The following is a 23,779-nucleotide window of genomic DNA, read 5'->3' as shown; positions in this document are numbered from 1 at the left end:
TTTCCAGACCTAACAAGATATCTCCCTTTCATTTAGATAGAAAGCAGTGAAGAAAGCTGATCTATGGAAAACAGTACTAAATCTTGTCCATTCTGTAATGTCCATTCTGTAATGCTCAGATAAACTGATTTAAACTTGTTTTTTCAAGGCATTCTTTGACAGTCAACTTGTCTACCTTCATTTATCCTTCCCTTTAATTCAGCTGAATCACCACTGTGATTGAAACTTATATGGTACAGCATCTCTTTCATGAGGTCACTCGCTCCTTATCAAAATGAAGTCCAAATTACAATCAAGAAACCCACAAGGTAATCATCCGCTGGCCACATCAAGTGCATCCATACCCTACTCACTGTCAGTAACATTTATTCTCCATCTGATAATTAAATATCTTCCCCCAAATAATATTTCCTGTAAGTTTCTTGGTGCACGTTGCACCTAATTCTGTACAAATGCATACTGTCAACTGAAGAGGCTGTGTCACTGGCACTCCACCTCCAATGCTTTCCCTGAGGTCAAATATAGATAGCTGTTGCCTCCGCTTCATCAGCAAACTGAAGTTTGGCATGGTGGGGCCGTGAGTTATGTCACCAGGTTCAGTCAACTCCCCAGCTGCCTGCCAACCACTGCACTCAAGAGGACAGAAGCAGCAGATTCCAACCCCTGTGCAAGACAATACACAGTTACAGCACGTGAAGTGTGCCCCATTAACACAGATCTCTCCAGCTATATTCAAATCCAGCTAAGGAGGAGACATACCAGAATCACTGCATTACCAAACTCATTACAATTCCTACCATAAAAGCGCATTTCCCCTCCTCAATGGCGCATTTATTCACTAATACACATGCAAGCTGAAGGTAAGCAGACCTATTAGACTTTATTAAAAATACTGTCTTGAGATTATTCACAACAGCTGTTTCCTCTTCAAGCTAGAGGAAAACAGATGGCAACATAACAAGAGCTAGATAATTTTTAGAAATTAACTCTAAAACATGACACTTGTACGTGATTCCTTCCACTCATGCATCTCTAAATGGGATAGTAAAAAAAATTCATGACAAATGTTATTTTGCTAGTAGAATATATAACAGCTTGATAGCATAATTAACATATTGAGAGCAAGGGCAGAACAAAGAATACATCAAATTGCACAGAAAAACTGCAGGTTGCATAGAGCCCTATATCACTCTTGCTGTAGATTCCCTACAAAAAAATCAGAACATAGTTTATCTCCTCTCTCAAACACCTATAAAGCCTGACAGCATCAAGATAGTGCAATTACAGGTATGGAGAATAGGGGTGTATTCTTTTTGATATTTATTAGCAACTTCAATCAAGATTCACAGGGGTGGAAAACAGCAAGAAAAATATTTAAAGCCATACTAATTATCCCTGTGAACATAATGACGGGATTTTATTTGTATTGGTCTGCCATCAACTGCAACTCATCAACTGCATTTCATGCACATTCCATACACTTAAAGAGTAGAATTTAAGAAACTATAAATACATCACTATAACGTTTTAAACAGTGGCTGAGGGAAACCATTTATTATTGAGCTACCGCATGTTGAAACAACTGTTAAGTTTTCAAAAATTCCTACTAAAACAGATGTATTTTTGGACAGACAGCAATGAATACTCACTGATCCTTCTACAGGATCAATTTAGAGCAGAAGGAAACATTTTGGACAGAAATGAAAGCTATGCTTCTGACCACCTACTTTAAGGAAACAAAAAGTTTAGGGTAAGTGAAGAGAGTTTATCTTTTTTTTCTGATATGCTTAGGGCTGAAATGCAGTATGCAGCAGACTCATGAAGTAGCAGCCCAGGTTTCAGGATCTACCAATGTCTATTAGACTCACATTTAGAGTAGTGAAGCAAACAGTGTTATGCTTCACCATTTTTCTGGGCAGACTCTTTCCTGGAAGTGACTACTCAGTTTGGTATACATTGAAGAACAACATGCATCTTTTTTTCCCAGGCAGAAGAATTTATTTTAAAAACCAACAAAGTAGTCTCTGCCAATCCAAACATCATTCCAAACTCCACTGAAGATCCACAGAGAAATACTCCCACTTCTGTTCTCCTACTCCATTAACATGCCAGGTGTGAGCCTCCACCACCTATTCTATCAACATTTCTAAATAACTACAAATTAAATAACCAGAGCAGTTAGACACCAGCTTTACAGCAACAGCAAAATTGGTCCAAAAGAAAACTTACATTATACGTGTGAGTATATCTATTCATCCTCCCTGAAAAAAAAAAAACCACCAAAAAAATCCCAACCAAAAAACAAACCACACACATAAGTTGTGCCAGATGGCTAGCACATTTAGAAACAGAGATGGTCCTAAACTCATGTCTGGATAAACTCAACCATATCATTGAAAGCATAACCCAAGCTACGGTCCCTGTGCTTCTTCCACTTATAATGTTTAATTGCAGTAATTTGTAGCCAATGTGCCTCAAAACTGCAGAGCTTGTAGTCACTGAAGTATATATATACACACTGAAATACTATTCTCCATAATAGTATATAGCAAATATATACAGCATATAATAATAATGAAATATACTACACATATATCATAATTACATGTAAAATATATACTGCAATAATTATGTAATTATAATACGTCATATATATTCTATACTGTATGCCCACATGTTATATAGAGATATATGAAAACCCTACACAACTTCCAAGCAACTTTTAACTTTGAAACCCTGTTTTTTAAAAACTTTAATTTCATTTCTGACAGTACTTACTCTGCTGGTTTTTGATACAGCTTTATCTGAGTTACAGAATACAGGGTTTTTTCTTCTACAAGCATAATCAAAGATCATATGATGCTAATCCTTAACTAGATTATAAATACATCTTAAGTGTCTGGAATAGTGAAATTATTTGGAGTCTTAAAAACCCAAACAGTGAAGCAAACAATTACAGAAAAAAAGATGTTTCCTTCCACACCATTTTGTCTTTCTGACCTCCATTCTAACGGTAGAAGATTGGATTTTGCAACTTTTCCGCCACATTGTTCAGCATATTTGTAATCTCAAGCAAAACGGTGAAGTCTCAGACATGCTCATGTACTCTCTAGCTCTGACTGTATGAATCAACTTCCTCTATTTATGGAAGTAGGTATTAAATTAACTCTTGCCTTGGCATTTATCGTCTACAAGCTTCATTCTCAAATTCACGGGATATCCTCTGTCCAGCACAGTCTGCCATTCCAACGAAGCTGTGTAACTCTGGCTGGCATGGCTAACCAAAGTTCACACATATCCACATTGCAGAGGAAAAAAAAAAACCCACAGTTATTCTCTTGCGAATCATAAAACTCAAGTAAGCGGTGTTGAGACTGCCATTCCCCATTATCAGACCCACGCCCAAAGCTGTTTAAATGGTACCTCTTCCATTAGCTTGCTCTTTTTTGTAAAGGCAAAGTACATGTAAACACATATATCCAAAATTTGTCTTGTAGATTAGAAGCTGTATTTCTAATCTTAAGCACAGACCCTGCCTTGTTTCCTTCAGGAATCAGAGGTAATTAAATGCTGTCAGTCAAACTTACATTCAAAAGGAAAGAGACGGGGCAGATGTACAGTTGATAACTGCAAAATAACCACCTAAAATAAATCTGCCAAGGAATCCAATTTCATCATTGAGCTTTAACCAGTTACAGTGAACTTGCAGGAATGAGAAGGACATCCACTTAACAACAAGCTTCCTTCCTCATCCCTTTGCTCCCCTGACAGATCCCCATTAAAAATGCTTTATGACAATCACCTATATCATGTGGATTATCTAAAATAAAGTTCTCTCACTTGTTATCATTAACAGGTGCAAATTACCAACAGCTCACACCCAGCGGAAGATGTCTACTGAATAGATAGTACAGCTCTGTGGTCTTCCCAGCAGGGAGGAAAAAGCCACTTAACCAGATAAGCATGTCCTTTCAACTTCTCTCCACTTACACCTCCTTGCTGTACCCTTCAGCTCAAAGGAGTACCTAATCTAACCTAGACAGTGCCAGAATCAACAATGCACTTAAGTAAAAGAGCTCACATAAAACCCCAGCACTAACAGTGAAACCACGCTATAAAGGATCGTTCAATAACTTATTGTACACCTCTCACGAGCTCTCTCTGCTTCTCGGTTTAGGGAGATCCTCTACCACTTTCCTTACATGACAGTTGTGAAAACTTTTCCTTCCCCCACCCCTGCTGTCTCCTTACATCTTTGCTTAACTTGATTCACTGTCATCTCCCTGCTCTTACACAAGCAAGACACCCTTAAGCACACAGGAATGCTTGCTGTTCTGCAGCAAGGAATTACTAAACTCACACAGTGCAGACTTTATGTGCATCTTAAGTGAGGATAAAAATCTCAGAGCAATTTGTTTCTGCAGAACAAGCCTCAGATACATTTAACAGTATTCTCTAAAGTGAAATCTTCCATGATATGCATTCAGACTACAATTTAAAATATTTTGCATGAGTTATCATTCACCTTTCTGAAAAAAGATTAATACTGACAACAATTTCTAGCTCTTTTAACCAGGTAGAATTAAAGAGGAAGATTGAGGCACCACATTCCTAACTCTATAAAACACTCATCATTACTCTCCCCTTCTGTGGAAGCAGCACATTGCAAGTACTGCTGTTAGGAGACACGCCACCATCTTCCAAAGCAGCAGGAAACTCGAATGCAAACAGAATCCTTTCATTTCAAGTCCGGGTAGCAGGGAGGATCACTGGTTGAGCTCAGAAGCTAATTTTTACACAAACCTTCTGCCTGTTGCAAAAACTCTTTCAATACAGCTCCCACAGAAATAGCACAGAGAAGTCTAAAAAAAAAATCCTTCTGGGGAAGGGAGAAAGAAAAGAGAGAGGAAACAGAGGAACATTACACTAATAGTTCTCTTCTGCTAATCAACAGAATAGTGCTGACATGATGTAAGGGCAGGCTTGCCACAGCCTGGAGAGAAGTAAGAGTATGCACCAGAAACTTCACAAAAATCGGACATGGTTTTCAAACCACAGAAAAAGGGAAGCAGCATAAATCACTAAAAAATGTCACAGAACGAGAGCAAGATATTAGCCAAAATACATGGGTGACTAAAGGGACAAAACACAGCTGCAAAAGGTTAGAGGCTTCAAAAGAATTTATTTTATTTCCATCCCAACAGTCCAATTAGCAATCATTGTTACATACTGCAGCAATAGCTACCTAATACCTAGTGCCTCCCACACACTCCTGCTTAGCCACAAAGAGCTGTGGAAATACTCGCCTTCCAATGTAAGTCACCGTGACTTCAAGAATCACAACGGGGGGGCTGGCTCCCCTGGCACACAGGATGCATTTTATTGCCACAGTTAGTGTTACAAAACAGGCAGCCCTATTTTCTGTTATTGCACCTGCACTTCCTCTTTTCACCCTTTAGGATCCCACCATGGCTACCCCAGGATCAGGAACTGCAGAAGATTTTATGAGATAAAGGCTAGCCCAGACAAAATCTTACCAAAACATCAGTGGTGCGATGGCCCTGAGCACAACCTCTCCCCCTCCCCTCAAGGGTCTGAATGCCTCGGCTCAAGGCCAGCTGTGACATAGTGCAGCTGTGTAAGCTTGGATCGGGCTGCTAGGAAGAGAGCTGTATGAGAGAGCACTGGAGGAAGCCTCACCAGGCACCCTTCTCCACTTAGGAACTGCATTCCAGCTCAGACACTTACCCTTGGACCTTGCCAGAGCTATACAGCAGGTTTGCCTGTGTCTTGCCTTACCAATCCTTACCCTGAACTGCTGACTTAATTTCCTAGTGTTTACCTTGGACCTACCCATCACTACAGACTTGTCTGGTTATCACCAGGATCTTGGTTGACCCTGGTTAACATCGTGGACCTCCTCTACTCTTCTTTTTTGGCTGGACAACCTGCTTTGTTGGCAAGATCGCTGCCCTGCCTGCTTTCCTGTCACACTCAGCTTCCAGCTCGCCTTTCTTTACCAAGTAATCCACTTTGTGCTCCATGATAAGCGGGGTAGGATGGCCTCACGGCTTAACAGAGCCACATTAAATTAATCTTCTGTTCTTTCAGTTCTGCTCTAAATATTAGTAAAACACCCCCCTACACCAGCAGGGCACTGGGAGTTCTGTTACTAAGGTCACAAGGACCACTGGAGTATTTCAGTAATCGCAGCTATCCAGAACAGGGCTACACTTGTCAAGGCTAAGCAAAAGGTTATATTTGAAACATAAGAGACCAGCAGCTCTTCAGAAAGGTAAGTAGCTAGAATACAAAATGGGATTTATTATTAAAGTTATAGCAGACTTCTCTACTTTGTTTAGACTCCAAGCAACGAGAACAGAAGTTGAAGTATATGCTGTACACTTGCAAAAAAAAAAAAAAAACAACCAATGCTCTACAACAGGACTGGGACCCTTTACACCGTAGTGCAATGCTAAAAATTCCATTACTCTCAGCTTATAGAAAGGCAAAAAAATGGTGGTAAATCCTGCAGAAGAACAGGAAGGGTCTGAACAAGCTCTGCTGGGGAGGGGCAGGGGGAGAAAGGTTACACAGGGAGAAGAAAAGGGAAAGCAACAATTTAGCCCCAGTTTCTTAATAATAGCTTCCTCCTTAGTTTCTATTCTCCAGACCCAAATAGTCACTGTTTTCTGCTAAACTCTTTCTGCTCCCCTCAAGTGTTTCAGCTAAAACAACTAACATTGACTCAGGAGAAGTCAGCTTGTCCTGCAGATTTCCAGATGTCAAAACTAAGTATTAGGCAGCCCTTGGCTTTAGAATAGGAACTTAAGCAATGAAAACAAAGTACACAAAAATCCCAGAAAACAGAAATCAGCGTCTTTTCCAGTCCTTGTGAGAGCTATTTCCTCTGGTATTGCATCTCATTTCCCCAGCACTGGATATGCCAGGCAGGACTTTCACTGCAAAAGCCCTACTGTGTCCAGGAGGACGCAGAAGGCATTTGACTCAAAGTGCAGATTGACAAGAACAGGATCTTGAAAGGAAGGAAACAAGACTTGGCTAGGCAGAGAAACAGAATCCTGCTTGTCCTCCCCTGTCCCTTCCCCTGGCAGGGCTCTCAACAACCGGGGCACTGCTTAACCAAAGCCAGTCAATTCCACCTCTATATACAGGGGGGAGAGTTGCCCGTGAGCCACCGGCCCTGTAGGTCCCAGCAGGGGGAAGCCACATCGTGAATGAAGTAAGCAGGAAGAAAGAGGACTGCCACAGTGGAATAACAGTGCCCAATGTCCTATTCAGATCTCAGATCCTTGCCACTTCTGCAAAACTGCCTTTCAGAAAAACCTAGAATTAGACTCAAATTGGCACCATGACTGGTAAATACCGTTTTCCTACCCTTTTCCCCATTTAAGAGTCACCCCTGCCTTGGAAAAGGCTGGAAGATAACTCAAAGAGTTCCACTGTATGGAAGGAACACAGTGGAAGAGCCTATCAACAGTGCTAGAGCAGGTTTTGAACTGAACATATGTGCAGGAAGCCATGTATTCCACTACAGGAACGGAATGTAGAATAACTGCTCATTATGTCAAGTACCACCCACCCCACGGACTGAAAGCAGCACAGTGTTTTCCTTTTATAAGTATATACTCCTGTAGTGGCAGGATTTTTGTGTCCACAAAGGGATCAGATCAAGGTTACAATGGACAACCCTCATGATGGTAACCCTCAATTTCAAGTGTTTGACTCTGGAAGCTCATTGGTGCTCAGCGGATGCAGGGGTAGACAACGCAAGCCTTCTAGACACTAGTTCCAGCTGCTAGGAACGTGAATCAAGAGGCGTATGTCTGATACCATAATGTCACAGTTAGACAAGCATCCAGGCTGTCTTACAGGCAGAACAGCAGCTACGCGTTTCAGTGACTTTCCTAAATCCAGCTCTTTCAAATAATTAGTATGAAAACCTCATTTATCATTAAGGTTAATTAGGCAATTAATGACATGAAAAAAATTACACCTGAGGAGACTGTAAAATGAACTAAGTGGGCCAGGTCAAACTTACTGCCTACTGTCTTGAAGGTCTGGGGCTGAACCATCCAAGATTATTACAAGAGCACAAACCAAAAGCAATATGATTACACTGTCTACAGCTAAGCCGTAACTGCTGCTATGATTCTGAAGCCTGGGCATAACTAAAGACCTTTTAGAGGCACCACTAGTACCACAGAAAACTTACAGCAGCATCCTCTTGAGTTAGTTTTAATTTACAAAAGCCTCAGCCTCCTTCCCTTTCTCCCCTAGAAGCTCTCAATCACAGCCCTAGAACAGGATTCATATTACCCCCATCAACAGCCAGGTAACTGCTCCACTCCTCAAAGAAATACTTAAGCATACTCTTGATAATAACCTATTTTGGTCCAAGAATTTTACCTTAACATCTGTTAAAAAAAGTTAAAATCCTGATTAAAATAAAGTCAGCCCATTGGCTCAAAATGATGTTTTGAAGCTTTATATTGTCATCACCTTCATCCTATGCTGGCCTATTTTAGTGTTAACCTCATATTCTCCAAAGAAAGCGATCATTCAACCACCAGAAAGCACTGCAAAGCAAAAAAATCTAGCATGCACCAGTTGAGCTACGGCTCACCCTTCCCACACCATGCTCCGCCTGCAGCTATGAAAGCTCAGCACTCCAGCATGGTTGGTGGCAGGTGTACCATAGGGGACAAAGAAGCAACGAACACCTTGTCAGGGGCTACTGCTCAACACGAACAGACTGGTTCTTCTCCTAAAGGATGCCTGCAGCAGGTGAGCTGCATGGACCCCACAAGTGATTTTCTCAATGTGTTCACCCTGCGACACTCTCTTCTCCCTGCCATGGCCAGCCTCATTCACTATTCAAATTCTAACTTTGGGGAAAGATTAGTCAGAGGGTAAGACACCAAAAAGAGAAGTGTGCATCCATGTCCAAAACCATGACGAAACATCAAATAAATGCACATGACACTTGCACTGGACCAAAACACTCCATTCTGCTTTCCCTCTGTCCAAGGCCAACCTGCCCTAAGGCAAATATCCCCAATTCTGTCTCCCACAGCCTGATACCCTAGAAGATACGTACACTGCAAAATACATTAGTATTTTCGTCATGACACCAGAAACTGCCAAATGCTTTACCCAGGATACAACAAAAGCACTGATACATCACCACCACTGCCTCCTCCAAAAGCACAAAGGGAACCAAATTCTCACCTTTAAAGCCCAGCTACAAGGTCCTGCCTTTTGACTGACTCCATACTCTGAAGGGAGCATGTGGAAACTCCTGTCCCCATCTCACATGCTGGAGTTCTGGAGGGCAACAAGGGACCAGACCTAGCCCAGTACCCAGTATTTCTTTCCTTCAGGCAAGTCACCTCAAGTAGTGGGTTTTTCAGATCCCATTCTGAAGCACCTAGTTAACCCCACGCAGTACGAGTTCTGGTATACCTGCAGCTTGGCACTAATTCCAGACATATAAGCTCTTATTTGGTTTTAAGCCCTTCTTGGACAGATATTAATGCACAACCCCATTTCATTCTGCCACTGTGCATGGTCCATTAAGCACAGTATTTGCTCCTGAGCAGTTCCCAATGCAGTGTGCATGGTACTGCTGAAGTAGGGACCCCACTTTAAAACATTTGGCACTTCTGGTTACTGCCAAAATCAAACAGCCACCATACAAAAAAAAAAAAAAAAAAGACATGGAGTTTGACATGGTACAACGATACCTGAGTAAGATTTCATGAGACTAGGAGAAAAATACACTTTCAATTCCAGAGATTCGCTTTGCACAAGAAAGTAAAGCCTGTATTCAAGAGCATCAAGTACAAGTTACCCGTGGGAATAGATACCAATTCCTATTACCAGAAGCAGGGCACCAGCATACCAAAAATTTGTAGGTGTTATCAGGAAACTCTAATAATGACAACATACACAACATTTCCCACTACACTATTACAGAGACCAGTTACATTTAATACTGGAGCTGACTTTAAATGTCATTCAGTTAATATTTCTTTATTTTCAAACCTACAACCTTCTAGAACACTGTCACTGAAGCAGGTGTCAAAACACACTAATTATCAGCCTGTTAGAGCTTCACTTTTACTGAAGTTATTTTGCTCTATTGCAACATCCCAAATTCCCCCAGGCACTTTTTATTCCCTGTCAAAAACTTCTGCCTCACCACTGAAAAACAGACAGTCGGGAGTATTGGTCTGAATAAAAATTAGCTTTCTTTTTTTCCGCTCTCTCTCAGGCAATTTTGCTTAGTAGGCCTAAAAAATAAAAAGCCACAGGGGAGTAGGGTGAGAATAAGTATATTACTTACACTATCAAACCTAGTTCCTTCCAACCCTGCCATGCAACACCAATTTCCTGAAGTCCACTGCAGGCACCACCCCAAAGAGTACAGGAGCTGGCTCTATATTTCAACATTAGGGAAGAGGCATGAAGAGTTCCCCTAGCTTTAGTCAGGGGTGGATTTATGACCACTGACCACAACCTCCTTTCTCTATCATCATCTCTGCAGCACTAATAGTCTAAGCCTATGCTGCAGCAACCACCTGGAGCTCCTGTCTTAAAGTATTATACACTGTTAGTGGAAACTCTGGTGTTCGGACTGGTCAAGCAGAATCACCCAAGGGCTGCTGGCTGACAGTGTGCAGCAAAATTAACTATTTAGAACAATCTACAAACACAGGGTAAGACTAATATTTACAGAAATGCAAGAGTAATGTTGGTCAACTCCTACCTTACATTTGGGCCAAGAGATGCTAACAGAGCACAAATGTGCTTCTTCAGGTATCTGAAGAACTTGACATCTGATTATCATGAAACAGCAGCCAAGGTCCCAAACATCAAATACCTACACTACAAAATGCGACTCCAAACTTCCAAAGAGGAACAGATCAGAGAACGTTTGCAGAGATAGCTGATGGGTCCCTTCTGCTTATCTACTGGGGAATACTTACACAAAAGTAAGAACTTAACCATTATGTTAATGGATCAAAATGCAACTCCTCCTGATCTCAGGAAGTGAACTAGAGCACAATGCAACCTTGAAGTAACAATAATCACCTACAGAGCAAAATAACTTTGGTTTTACCCAACTCTCAGCCACACTAAGCAGTATTGTTACTTTTATATAACTGCAGAGGACCTGAGAACCTTAAAAAAAAAAAGAGGTGTGCTATCTTATACTGCACCCACGTGATTTACTGAAAGATTTCAGACAACTGCTGGAGTTTCACAGTTTGCCACTATTTTTGCGTACCTTGTGGGAAACAAGTAGCACTTCCCCTGGTTTCCTTACAAAATAAACATAATGTGCAACTACCCATATGGACAATCCTTTTAATGTAATCAGTTATACAGTTTCTGTTAGGGACATCTGAAAAAAAAAAAGTCAAAAGAAGGTAAGCAACTGAAGTCAGCAGATCTGAAAATTTCATCTGTAGAGGACTGACAGGTCTCATAGTGCTAGCATTCCTTGCTTCTCTCTACTAAATTACTTTGGAAGAGGCAGCTAAAAATAAGATAAATATTTCCCCAATATTAAATTCTCCATGAGAGCAAATGCTGCCGTTTCAGAGATATTCCACAATACAAAAATGGAAGGAAAAACAGCAAGTGCGTTTATAAAGAGAAGAAACAATGCTTATAATGCCAGCCTCGTCTCAATAGCAGGTGTTTTGTGAAGAAGCTTTTGAACATATATCACTACGTGTGTGGCTGTACCACTACAGATCTTTCATGACTACAGAGAGCATGCAGACGGCAAAGCTACGATCTCAGAAACAGCACTCACAGCTGGCAAATGACAATAACAAGAGAGCCAACCACTGGAGTATGAAGAACTTCCATTTGTTCTAGAAAACTTGGGCCAGTCACTCAGATACGCAAGTATTCATAAAAGCACAGTTTTTTCAGATGTTTTGTTCTCAGAATTGTTCTTAGAATTTTGTTATTAGAACAAAACACAGCCTTGTAAAAAATAAGAGCAATTCCATTAGACCACTGCATCCCCCCCTGGTTTTTAGTGACTATTAGGGATCTGCAACAATGCAACCCCAACCAGTAAATCTAACTTAAACATTGCTGGTTTGGAGGGGATGGATTGCTTTTGTTTCAGAAGCGCACGACTCTCACATTGTGTCATACTGGCAGAGCTTAATTTTCCAAGGTTGTGTTCACGTGTTCTGTAACAGTCACCAGCTTTTCAAACTAGAATCTAAAAGCAACTGTAGGATGTCACACCCTGTGTCTCCTGCAAAATAGATCTAATTTTCCATTACAAACTGGTGATTGTTTCTGGGCAGGGGGAAGGGGCAGGGGGGGAGAAAAAGACTAAGAAAGGGAGCTTTTATACCATCTACCAGATTTTTCTTCTCTTTCTACCACCCTCCTTCCTACAATTCTACAAGCTGAATGACCGCCAGAAAAATCAACAAAACTATTTTTCATTGAAATATCAAAACAAAACATCTGAGAAGTTTCATGATACAGTCCAATTACACTGTTAAACACAGGGAACTTATAACCACCTTTAAGAGCTCACTAAATGCTTCAAAACACACATCTTAGAAGATACCAAGAGAAACAGCTTTCAAAATGCCACACTGTAGTACTGAATGGAACAGGAAATGAGGAACAAAGAAAGGAATTTCATAGATTCCAGATGTACTCTAACACCAGCTGGGAAATACAAGCGAGATCAACTAAAGCCTTGTAAAAGGCTACCACTAACTCTTTTCTTCCAGAGTGCTTGAACAAAAGTAAGTAGCTGTAAACAATTTGTAAATAGAAATGTTTTTAGAAGAAATTGGAAACAGTAGTAAAAATAAACTTCTTCCCCTCTTTCACGTTTTTAAGGAGTTTAAAACCCAGCCATCAGTGCATCTGGTTTTTTGGAGTTGCTTTTTAAACATAAGAACTCTGTATAAGCAGCCATAACAGAAGCATAACTGTAAATAAAGTATTTCAAGTTGTCAGTTTTTCAATACTTGGAAAAATAAAGCTGAATGAAACCGGAAAGCAAGGAAAATTAAAACCAGTAAAGTTGATGTATATTACATGCCTTCTGCGTAACTGGAATTGAAGGGGAATTTAAATTTGTAAATTGCTAAAAAAAAACCACAAGTTATTAGTCACTCAAAAACTTTGTTCCTACAACTACAAATTAAAAACCAATTAACCACTCTAGGTTAAAAACCCTGGAAACAGAACTCCTTCACAAGTTCAAATACCGTTCTGCTCCCTGTGTAACCCAATATCTCCAACATTTTATGTTCCTTTTCTGAAACACAAACTCAGGCCTTTCAATACAAACTTCTTTTAAATGGATTTTGAAATCTGAGTAATAAGTACAGTGACAGACAAGTATATTTCCTCCTAAGGTCACTGTAAAAGATGAAGAGAAAGCTTAAGCATGCATCTCATGGAACACAGACTTGCATTAATAAAATATTTCCCCTCCTCCCATTATTGCAGAAATAGGTGTTCTTCCCAACTTCAAGGCTTTTCATTAATTTGTCACACTTGGCAGAATCGAGACACTTCATCTAGTGTTTGTCCACCTACTACCAGCTTATAAAAGTAAAGCACATTAATATTTATGCAAATTAAACACAGCATCAAATGCTACCTGTTCAAACCTACCAGTCATTCATAAATAAGTGAAACACTCTCCCTCTTACCATCGCATCATACTAATCCATTTTAGTTAATGGCGATGCAGTCACACAGTTACGCACCCCAGCAGACAGGAAAAAGGTAAGATTCGGTTGTTGGGCTAATGAAGGGATCTTTGTTTTGCCCCAGTGCTCCCTGAGAGGTAATAACAAGCAAATGCAGGAGGCTCTAGTCAGGCAGAAAAAAATATAAGACTTCAGAGGTCTGCAATGAAAACTGAAGAACAGAACTCCCAATCTCAGAAGTTAGGCAAGTCAGACCAGGCTCTAAGTCTTCAATATTTTTGTTCTTTCCTCAACAGACCTCAAAAATACAGATATACTACACTTTTTTCCCTTTCAGACAGAAAAGGGGAAAAAAAACCTCAAAGCCCTCAAACTTTCCAGTGAATCTTTAAGGTGTTTTATCCCAGCAATGATCCATGGAAAATTTTGAGAAATGAAAATAGGAAAAAAAATTCCAGTTCTTCATAATTTTGAAGCTTCACATCTCATTTTGCAAAACTTTCACCCAGAAAGTCTTCTATAGGAGGAAAACAACACGTGAAGTTTCAGGGAAGTTGCTTTCCCTTGGTAGAAGTTAGGATGGGAGAGGAAGGAAGTTTGATTTGTTTTGTTCTTATTACAAAACAAAGTTTTAGTTGTATCCTAAATTCAGTCACCAGTCCACTATGATGAAGAAATCAAATGCTTACTACTAAAGAACAGATACTTCATGAGGTTTAATAAATGTTGCTAAAATCAGAAGGTAAGAGAGCTATTCAGAATGTGCGAGTCTATGACCAGCTTTTCAGTTTAATAAAATAGAACCTGTTATTAACTCCAAGCATATCTCAAGCTTCTCCTTGATTTAACCACAAAATAGATAAACCCCTGGTACTAGAGGGTTTAAAAACACAACATTAAGACATACTAGTGCATGTTTTAACTATTAATATATGCCTTAGGTGACTTGCTCCCCAGACACATTAACAGTCCACTGGCACACACAAACATTCATTTTTTCTTCTACATATCTGGCTGAACATTTCATAAAATTATGGAATCGTTTTGGTTGGAAAAGACCTTTAAGATCATCAAGTCCAACCGTTAACCTAGCACTGCCAAGTCCACCACTAAACCATGTTCCTAGGCACCACATCTACTCGTCTTTTAAATACCTCCAGGGATGGCGACTCCACCACTTCCCTGGGCAGCCTGTTCCAATGTTTGACAGCCCTTTCAGTGAAGAAATTTTTCCTGATATCCAATCTAAACCTCCCCTGGTGCAACTTGAGGCCATTCCCTCTCATCCTATCACTTGTTACTTGGGAGAAGAAACTAACACCCACCTCACTACAACCTCCTTTCAGGTAGTTGTAGAGAACAATAAGGTCTTAAATCATTATGAGTAATATAACTGTCTGATATTTACATCTTTTATAGTGTTCAGCAAAGACTACAATCCTCTGTCTTCATTCTAGACTTCTTGCTCTCACATGGGGAAACTGTAAGATTTATTCTCCAAACACAATAGTTTGCAGAGGGTTTTCTCACAAGTGAATTGTCACAACATGAGAGGTATAAAGTACTCCTTAACAACCCTGAGTGGATTTTGCCTTATCCTTTTCTCTACCCCCTCCAAGAGAAAAATTGCTACCTGAGCTACTCAAAGACTTAATTCGGCTCTCACAGAAGCGTAATTATTGGCTTCAACAGAATTATCACAATTTACACTTGTGTAATGGAGATCAGTCAGTCCTTCATCAATCAGAGACTAAGAAAGGATAGAGGGAATACCTGGAAGTCCATTTGCAGTCTATAGTGTTTATCTGATCTAAGAATTTTAACCTGTTGTATACCATCAGAGGTATTTTAGAAGGTTTTTTAAAATTGTATTTTCTAATCTTGCTGTAGGCAACATGCTTCAGTGTTTGCATAAGAAGGTCTTCCTTAAATGGGAGCATCAGTGCAATAAATGGCTTCATAAGATAACAGTGTTTGACAGCATATCTGCATAAGTAGAAATCTTGCTGTGATGTAAAGAAATGGGAGGGGGTGTTCTGTTTAAGCATACATATGATAATCAATATTAGGTGCCTCAGCTTTAGAAGATAAATATGTCATGGAGAAGCGGGGCAGCATGTGAGAGTATTAACCAATTAATACCAACTAAAACACCTAAACTTTCATAAGCAGCTAAGGCTCCTGAATTGAGTGTGAGATGCAAGTAGTCCTCAGGTGGAAGGTCAGAGATATAGTATATCAGTTTGTCAGATTATCCTCTTGGTGTTCTCACTGGAGTTTTAACATTTGTTCTCCAGAGCAGCTGACCAAGCTGGTGGATATCAGAGGCTAACAAATACAGCATCATCAAGAAAACATGTACTATGGAATGGGAGTGGACTGAAGAGTGTAGAAAGATTCAAGCAGTCTCATGACGCTGCCAGTATACAGACATGAAAGCAGGGCATGCACCTGCTGTCCCCTCCATCTGATTTCCCATACACGCACACTCCCAGTCAAGCTTCTGATACTTCTTCAGAGGCAGCTCTAATGTTCACTTGAGTGCACAGATTCAGCTCACTAAAATGGAAGGAAACTAAACCTGACAAGAAAAATAAATTGCATTCTTTTTACCTGCTTTGCAAATTGAACTGGATTTTTTTTTGCTAACAGAGGAGCGTCAGTCACCAGCAGGTGCATTTGGGGTGAGGGGCGCAAAGACTGTTTCATAGCTATGAGCCAGATGAGTAGAGAAGGGGAAAAGCAAGACCTGCCTTTTCAGTAGCAACAAGCTACTAATTTGGGTGTAGCATATCATGATGCCGTGCCTTGGACTGCACCTACGAGAACAGAATCACGAAGCAACACGTGAAACAGGGAGGAGAACCGCATCAGGCAGAACAGAGATGTAAGAACACAGCAAGAGAAGCTAATATTGGGATCTACTTAACCCAGTAATTTCAGGAATAGAAAGTTGTTTTCAACCAATAATAATAAAATAAAATTAAAAAAAAAAAGAACACACAAAAAAAGCCAACCAGTCTGAAGAGTAATTCAATGCAATGAAAAGTTTTCAACAGCATTTTCTGGAAAACCACAAAGCTAAGACACCCAGCACTTACATAACATCCTCATGTAAAAGCATTTGGTACTTTGACCAGCAGATAATCACCTCAACGAGAAGACAAGAAAACACTATTTGTTCTCATGAGAGAGATTAGAGAACACTTTTTTCAAATGTACTATTTCCAAAAGTGGAAAAAAAACTAGAAAGCTTGCTTCCTGACACCAGCGGCTCTGAGCAGATCTGCTTAATGGTTTCTTCACTCTAAAAGCCGAGTCACATCAGCTTCCACTCTCGTATATAAATCATTTTTTTACTTAAAAGAAAGTTAAGTTATGGCTAACTTGATGTCAGGCTGGCAGGCCCAAACACAAGCATCTTCCATTTCTTCAAACCTAAGTTCACCAAAGCATCTTCCACTGCTACCTTCATTTCCTTCTCTCACGTGCAGAAACTATACTTCGGTCTCCGTTTTTGCTCCAGCCATGGCTGTTCCTGACAGTCCACAAACAGCCACAGCACTCCTCCTCTAGAAATAGCACTCGTCTCAGCTCTTTTCCATTCAGCACACTGAACACAAGTCAGTCAGAACACAACCACCACCAAATTTAGCAGAGTTTGAAATATTGAACCAGTGGTGAAAAATCGGTATAATCTACTCTGCACCCTCCACAGCCTGTCAGACTCAAGCCTTAAATAGCATTGTAGTCATTCAATAACAACGTAAGTTGCCACCTTATTTTACCTACGCAACACCAGTTTAAGCTGTACTTGTTAACTTTTTAATGTGCAGAAATGATCTTGATAAGTCTTTAATATATTCAGTGAGATGCAAATAACTTTTCTTCCTTTCTTTACTTGTTTGCCCACTAACTTTGAAACACTAGAAAAATCATTGTTATATTTATAAGAAACATTTTATCCTAAATAATAATTTGCTATTATATATATCTATATATAGATAGGTACCTGGAAAAATTCTCTCATTCTAAAAATAGCTATTCAACAACCTTATGCCCCATTTAAACAGGGATAAATCCTTTTACAGTATTATGCCATGAGTATACTTAGTTGTACTTACCTCTACAAGTAACCACTTATGACAAGGCACTAAATCTCAACAGACAACATTAAAAGGGACATCTTCTCAAGGCAAAATGGATTTCCCTCATCAGCCTTAGGATTATTAGACTTAAGGGAGGCCTTAAGTTTGTCAGAGACAATATAGTTCCTCCTTAACCTTACGGAAATGCAGAGAGGCATCTCTCAAACATTTATTCCATATCAAGCTTAACAGTGGAAGGGCAGTAAATACCTTCTCTTGGCAATCAACCTGCTTAAACACTAGTATACTAGCACTTAAGTAAATACTCTGCCTGACTTCACCCAAGACTCTCAGTTTCCCAAATAAAAGTTCAATTGCTTTCGCAATGTCTTGAACTGCATCACTCTGTATGAATTAGTAGAGAAGGCACAGCAAAATTAAGAGTCAGAGAGACAGCACAATCTATAGACCAACAATCCTCATCTAGTCAACTGGACCATCACAACATAAATGAGGTTTGAGTTCTCAGAAAATGGTGGGTTTACCCCTTGAACGGGGTAAGCCGTGAGTGGAGCACCAACCCACATCAGGTAGGGGTCAGCCTTTATCACAAAAATTTCACAGCTACATGCTCTTGATCACACTTTGTGCTAAGGAAAGACTATGCTGCCAGAAGTCCCACATTTTAGACTACGACTTCAACACCTGTAGCCACAAAAGGTCCATAACCAGCCCTTTCTAAGGATCATAACAGAGCTTTAGAAGTTTATGAATGTCTTAAATTGCAACAAGACCTCACAGTGTACGAGTGGATCATTATGATCTCCGAGGTCAACAGAACGATGAGCAAAGGGTTCTCCTCACTATATTGGTGCCCCGGTAGCCTCTTGACATGCAGTATCCTCCTGTCTCAATTATTGTTCCAAAACTATGGGACAGTTTAACCTCTATAACAAGCCCTGCTATCGTAAGAAAAACACAATTTTAGAGCAGAGCCTAATACTCCTAGATAAAAGAGTACTACATTTCAGGGACATGGAAAGCTTGTTACTTTACAGTGAGAATTCACAAATGAGCCATTTCTTTAGATATTTCAAGTATAAATAATTTCACAAAGTAAAATCTGGCAGAAAAATTCTCCACTAACCAGTATACAGCCTTCCACAGCAGAAATGCAGAATATGAGCTTTTATTTTTTTGAGCTGTAAGTTTAATAGTTGATGCCGTTTAAGGAGAAAAAAAGTAGCGATTAAGTACAGTATATTTATTAAATATTATTAACAGTACAACACAAGTCATGTTGTCAAGCAGAAGGACTCTCTTTGTAGTTTTTCCAGCCAATCATCAGCCATAGAGCCTTATGTTGTTTCCTTTCAGGTTCTGAAACACTGACTCATGGAAATATCAGTACCACACACTTCCTCAAAGTGGCAATCTTATAGGAAGTGTTTGTTTAGTCTTACATGACACATTGTTTTGTTTATGTATAAGGGATTCCGGTAAAAATAATTTTCAATTAAGGAAAAAAAGACAAGAGGACAACAGTTTCAGTTATGGGAAGACAAAATAAATCAATTTCAAATAGACATCTGAACCGTGCATTCATTAGCACAGTTATTACTTTTTCCTTTTTACTGTATGTTACTTCCTTACAATAGGAAAGAGCAGAAATAGTCAGGCATCGAGTTCTTTCAATTCAACAAACCACAAAAAAAAAAAACCTAGAAACTGGACAAGAGGTAGCACAGTAACAACTCCTCCTAACACTGCTACCCACAATGACAGAGTTTATATCTTTGCTCCACAACTTCAGTATCTCAACGAGACATTTTTTGGAAGTGGCACATCACTGGCAGTGCAACCAAATGAGGGAAACACGGGCTCCTAAGAAGCTCGAGGGTTCACGTTTTCAATAGATGAAACAGATGGCTCAAGCCAAATCCAAACACGACTAGAAACAACACTACTCAGAATGGGGAAGCATTTAGGAGATCTAGGATATAATTACCCCTCTAGCTAAATATGGCTGATTGATTGTACGCAACCCATCAGTTCCAAAAGAACAAGTTACACCAGAAGCAGAAAATGCCTTCATCTACCTGAAGCTTCTTGGAAATAGAGGACAAGACCCAGCCATAGCAATACATTACATTAGGACATTCAAGCATCTCTAGGCTACAGCTGTTTTGCATGGCCTGAAGCCTCCAAACTGCATCAGCCTCTCTACTAAGAAAGGCATGCCACCACGGGCGCCCCACCCTGATTCTTCAGAGCACCAGTCTATACACTGAGGCATGCTTGTATATCAGTGACCTCATTCATGGTTTGCCAGCAAAGGTGCTACAGGGAAGGAAACATCTTACCAGATCAAGCACAGAATATCTGCAAATCAGAGATCAGTCAGAGCTTGGCCATGAAACAAGCCCCCAGAGAACTGAACTGACCACTTCTAGAGCATGATAAATCAAAGCAAATCAAGACAGGAAATGACTTATCCCTTTGTCCTCAAGTAACTTATCCCTCAACCCATCAGAAGATTCAAAGCCTCCTGTCACTACAGAATGGAGACATCTACAAGACAGTAGCAATTGGGAACTGCTAAAAGACAAACAGTACTCTTGGGAATAGCTAACAAAAGTAGCGTCCCTCCAGTATTCACCACCTCCATTCAAATTCACTCACAGGTATTTTTTGCAGTGAGTCTACAACCCTCCATATACAATTTCTTCAAGATCAGGATTGCTTTACAACACCTGTTAGATTAGAAATGCTGCCCTCAACCCATCAGAGCAATCCTACCACTTCCATTTTTCTGACAAATTTCACAAAGATAGTTGGCTACAGAAATGTACTTAACTTCCCAAAACAAATCCCAGAAACTCGTGCTCCTGCCACGAAAGCTGATGAATATGCCTTCGAACACTTTCTAGCCAAGAGAAGGAAAGAGCTCCCTTTTGTGCCCTCTGCTGTACTGCAGCAGAAAACCCAGGCGCAGCGGCACTCCAGAAAGCGCCCAGCGTTATTCTTGCCGTTCATCGACTGAAGACCTTCTGCTTACAAGGCAGAAGGGAAGCACCGGTGTATCAGTGATGCACGCAGGTTTTTTTCCTACTTACTATCCACGCTAAAAAGGCAGTAAGAATCCTTACCACAATACTGCACATGAATCAAACACTGAGCTCTGATGAGGACTGATAACTGAAGTCAGCAGTAGGATTAACTTCAGTCCATGATTTAATTAGATTAATATTAAGTCTTTCTCTGCTGTTATCTTTGATCTCTTCTACTACTCAAAGAAATTCCCACTCTAGTGACATCAATCGTTTAGGTAAGACATCATCACTGTTTTCTCAAAAAAAAAAAAACCACCCGAGTCATCATCCTATAAGTGAGATGTGATTTGCTCCATTCACTACAAGTCACCAACCTGCAATAGCACCACTTGCACGGTGTCTGAATTTCTCCCTTACAAAAAGAGCTTTTTGTTTTCCTCTCCTCTATGAAAACAGCCAGGAAATAAGTCTCTGACCATACTTCATAGTCCTACTGAATCTATTTTCTGGATGTATAAAAGCACACAGAATCAACACATAATCTTTAGTTCATGTCGTAAAATTTGACTTCTTTAAGTCTGCTACCACTAAACTACCTGCTAACAATTAATAAGGAAACGACCCTAGCAATAGTCTCTTTGAAATGCTAACACCGTTATCCAATAATGAGATTTCCTTTGCAAACTCAAGCTTCAGTTTTATCTAACATGACAACTGGCGGTTGCAAATTTGCTTTTACATGCACAGATATGCAAGAGGAGATTTTTTTTCAAGAGCGTTAATAGGAAGCTACGAGCCCAACTCCCTCAGCACCCACCACCTCGAGTCCTGCACTAGCTTCCCCACTTCCCCCCGGGCTCCCGGCCACCGTGGCCCATCTCAGCGAGGCAAACGGCTCCCTCCTCGCCCGGGTTTGACTCTTGTTACGGAAACGAGGGATTTCCCTGCCAGCCGGCACACTCAGAACTCGACCAGGGAGAGTTTAATCTGCACGCTGACATCTGTCGCTTACTTTCTAATAATGTGGTTTGGAACTCGATCAACAGCAAGAAGAAGACGGAATCTCCAAAGGCGAGTCGTAGGAAGCCGTGAAGCAGCAGCCGCAGCCTCAGCCCGTCCCGCTCACCGAGGCGAGGGCTTCAGGCACCGGCTCCTTCCTGCAGCCGCTTTTTGGCCGGTTTCGCACCAGCTTTGCCAGTGACACACAGTGCTGAGGCTCGGTGACCGCCTTCAAACTTTTAGCGCGTAGCTTAGCAACGAAAAGGGGAAAAAAAAAAAAGAAATCCGCCCAATATCCTGCGCCGCCCGGACTCCCGCCGGCGCCGCTCGGCAGCCGGACGCGCACCGCGCTGCCGGTCTGTCACCGCGGCACCCACCCGCTTCACAGGCACCGGCCGGCCGCCCCTCACGGCGCCGCTGCCCACCCGCCCCGCACCGCCGGTCTGAAGCGCCACGGAGCCTCTCCGGGCCGCAGGCACCGCCCGCCCCGCCGCGACCCCCCGCCGCCGCCCCCAATCGCTCCCCCGGCGGGTCGCGGCACGAAGGGGAGCGCAAAGGAGCGGTCGGCGCCGGGTGCCTCACCGCACCGGCGCTCCCCAGCGCCCGGCGCGGCCCGCTCCAGCGGGGCTCCCCGCACGCCTCCCCGCTGCCCGCGCCCTCACCGATTTTAATCCTGACGCTCTGAAAGACCCGCAGCCCCTCTTCCTCCACCGCCATGGTGGTGGTGGTGCCGCCGCCGCGCCTGGCGCTCAGCGGCGCTGGAGTTCCGCCGCCGCGGAGACGCACGGGCCCTGCTGGGCCGGGGGGAGGAGGGAGAGGAGACAGGCGAACTGCTCCGCCGCGACGGGAAGGAGGACGAGCAGACGGCTCGGAGCGCGCCGCGACCGGGCTGCCGCTAGCGAGCGAGCGAGGAGCCGAGCAGAGCTGAACGGAGCGGAGAAGAGCGGAGCGCCCGCCTCCCGCCCCTTACGCTGGCAGCTCCCGCCCCCGCTCTTTCATTGGCCAGCGGGGCAGCCGGCCGTGGCGCTCATTGGGCCGCTGCCTGCCAGTGGTGGGAGGGGGAGCGGGGTGCTCGGGGCGGGTGGCGGAGGGGTGTTGCGGTGCTCTGCAACAGCTGGAGCGCGGCGCGCGCTGGCCGGCAGCCCAGCTGCGGAGCGCGCGCGCCGCGCCTCGGCCGCCGCCGTCGCCGCCGCCGCCGCCGCCGCCGTGCCCTGCCGCGCCGTGAGGGGAGGTGGCGGGTGTGAGGGGCGGCTCCCTCCCTCCCGGCCGTAGCAGCTCCTCCCACCCCGCCGGGACTCCCGAGGGGGCAGCGCGCGGGGGGGGAGCAGGCTGACTAACTCTGTGGCCCGTCTCCGGTGCCGGCCTGCCGGGAGAGAGGGAGGGAGGGAGGCTCAAGCCCTCGTTCCCACAGGGCCATAAAGAAAGGGCACTTGCGATGCCCCCGGGTTGAAACCCATTCATTAGTGGGGAAAAGAAGTCCCGAATTAAATAAACAAACCCGTCTGGGCGTTGGGAGCAGGCCAGTCTGGCTCCTGGCTCCGTTTGATCCGCGGCAAAGCTCGCTCCACCTGATCGCACGGGAAGAGCAGGGAATTCAGATTTTGGACTTGTATGAGTACACATTAAACAGCAAGAAACAGGACCTGTGTCAATATTCAGCACCAAACTTTGGGCCTTGTAAAGCCAGTAATAGAAATACCCTTCCCTAAAGGTCTGGCAACAGCAGAGCACAAAGTTCAGTCGAGGTCCACATTACATTATTTCAAAAAGTAAAAAATCAAATTACCTTTGGTGCAGACAGTCACTACCCCCCTGAGGAGGCTTAGAACATCCCTACTTAGAACAGCCCAGGCAACATCACAGTCCAGCACGTCAGAGAAGCACACAAAACACCCATTCTCAA

The 23,779-nt window shown here is 42.3% G+C and overlaps 1 protein-coding gene across 4 annotated transcripts in view; it reads right to left on the bottom strand.

Annotated features, from left to right (window-relative positions):
• The window catches only part of RASA3 (RAS p21 protein activator 3), a 136,099-nt gene extending 113,275 nt beyond the window's left edge, over window positions 1–22,824 (bottom strand). For 3 of the 4 annotated variants that reach the window (XR_011049829.1, XM_068419989.1, XM_068419998.1), the window contains exon 1: window positions 22,539–22,824. Coding sequence is in view for 2 of the 4 variants with exons in the window: in XM_068419989.1 (XP_068276090.1) it covers window positions 22,539–22,593 (55 nt within the window). In the remaining 2 variants the exon portion in view is untranslated. Of the gene's footprint in view, window positions 1–21,889; window positions 21,926–22,538 lie in introns of those variants that run through there. The other variant, XM_068420006.1, reaches the window with a different exon arrangement.
• Window positions 22,825–23,779: the final 955 nt, after the last annotated feature.

This window comes from Nyctibius grandis, chromosome 2 (assembly GCF_013368605.1).
Source record: "Nyctibius grandis isolate bNycGra1 chromosome 2, bNycGra1.pri, whole genome shotgun sequence".
Classification (NCBI taxonomy): domain Eukaryota; kingdom Metazoa; phylum Chordata; class Aves; order Nyctibiiformes; family Nyctibiidae; genus Nyctibius; species Nyctibius grandis.
Note: the sequence above shows the minus strand (reverse complement) of the source record. Positions and strands in the feature narration are given on the sequence as shown.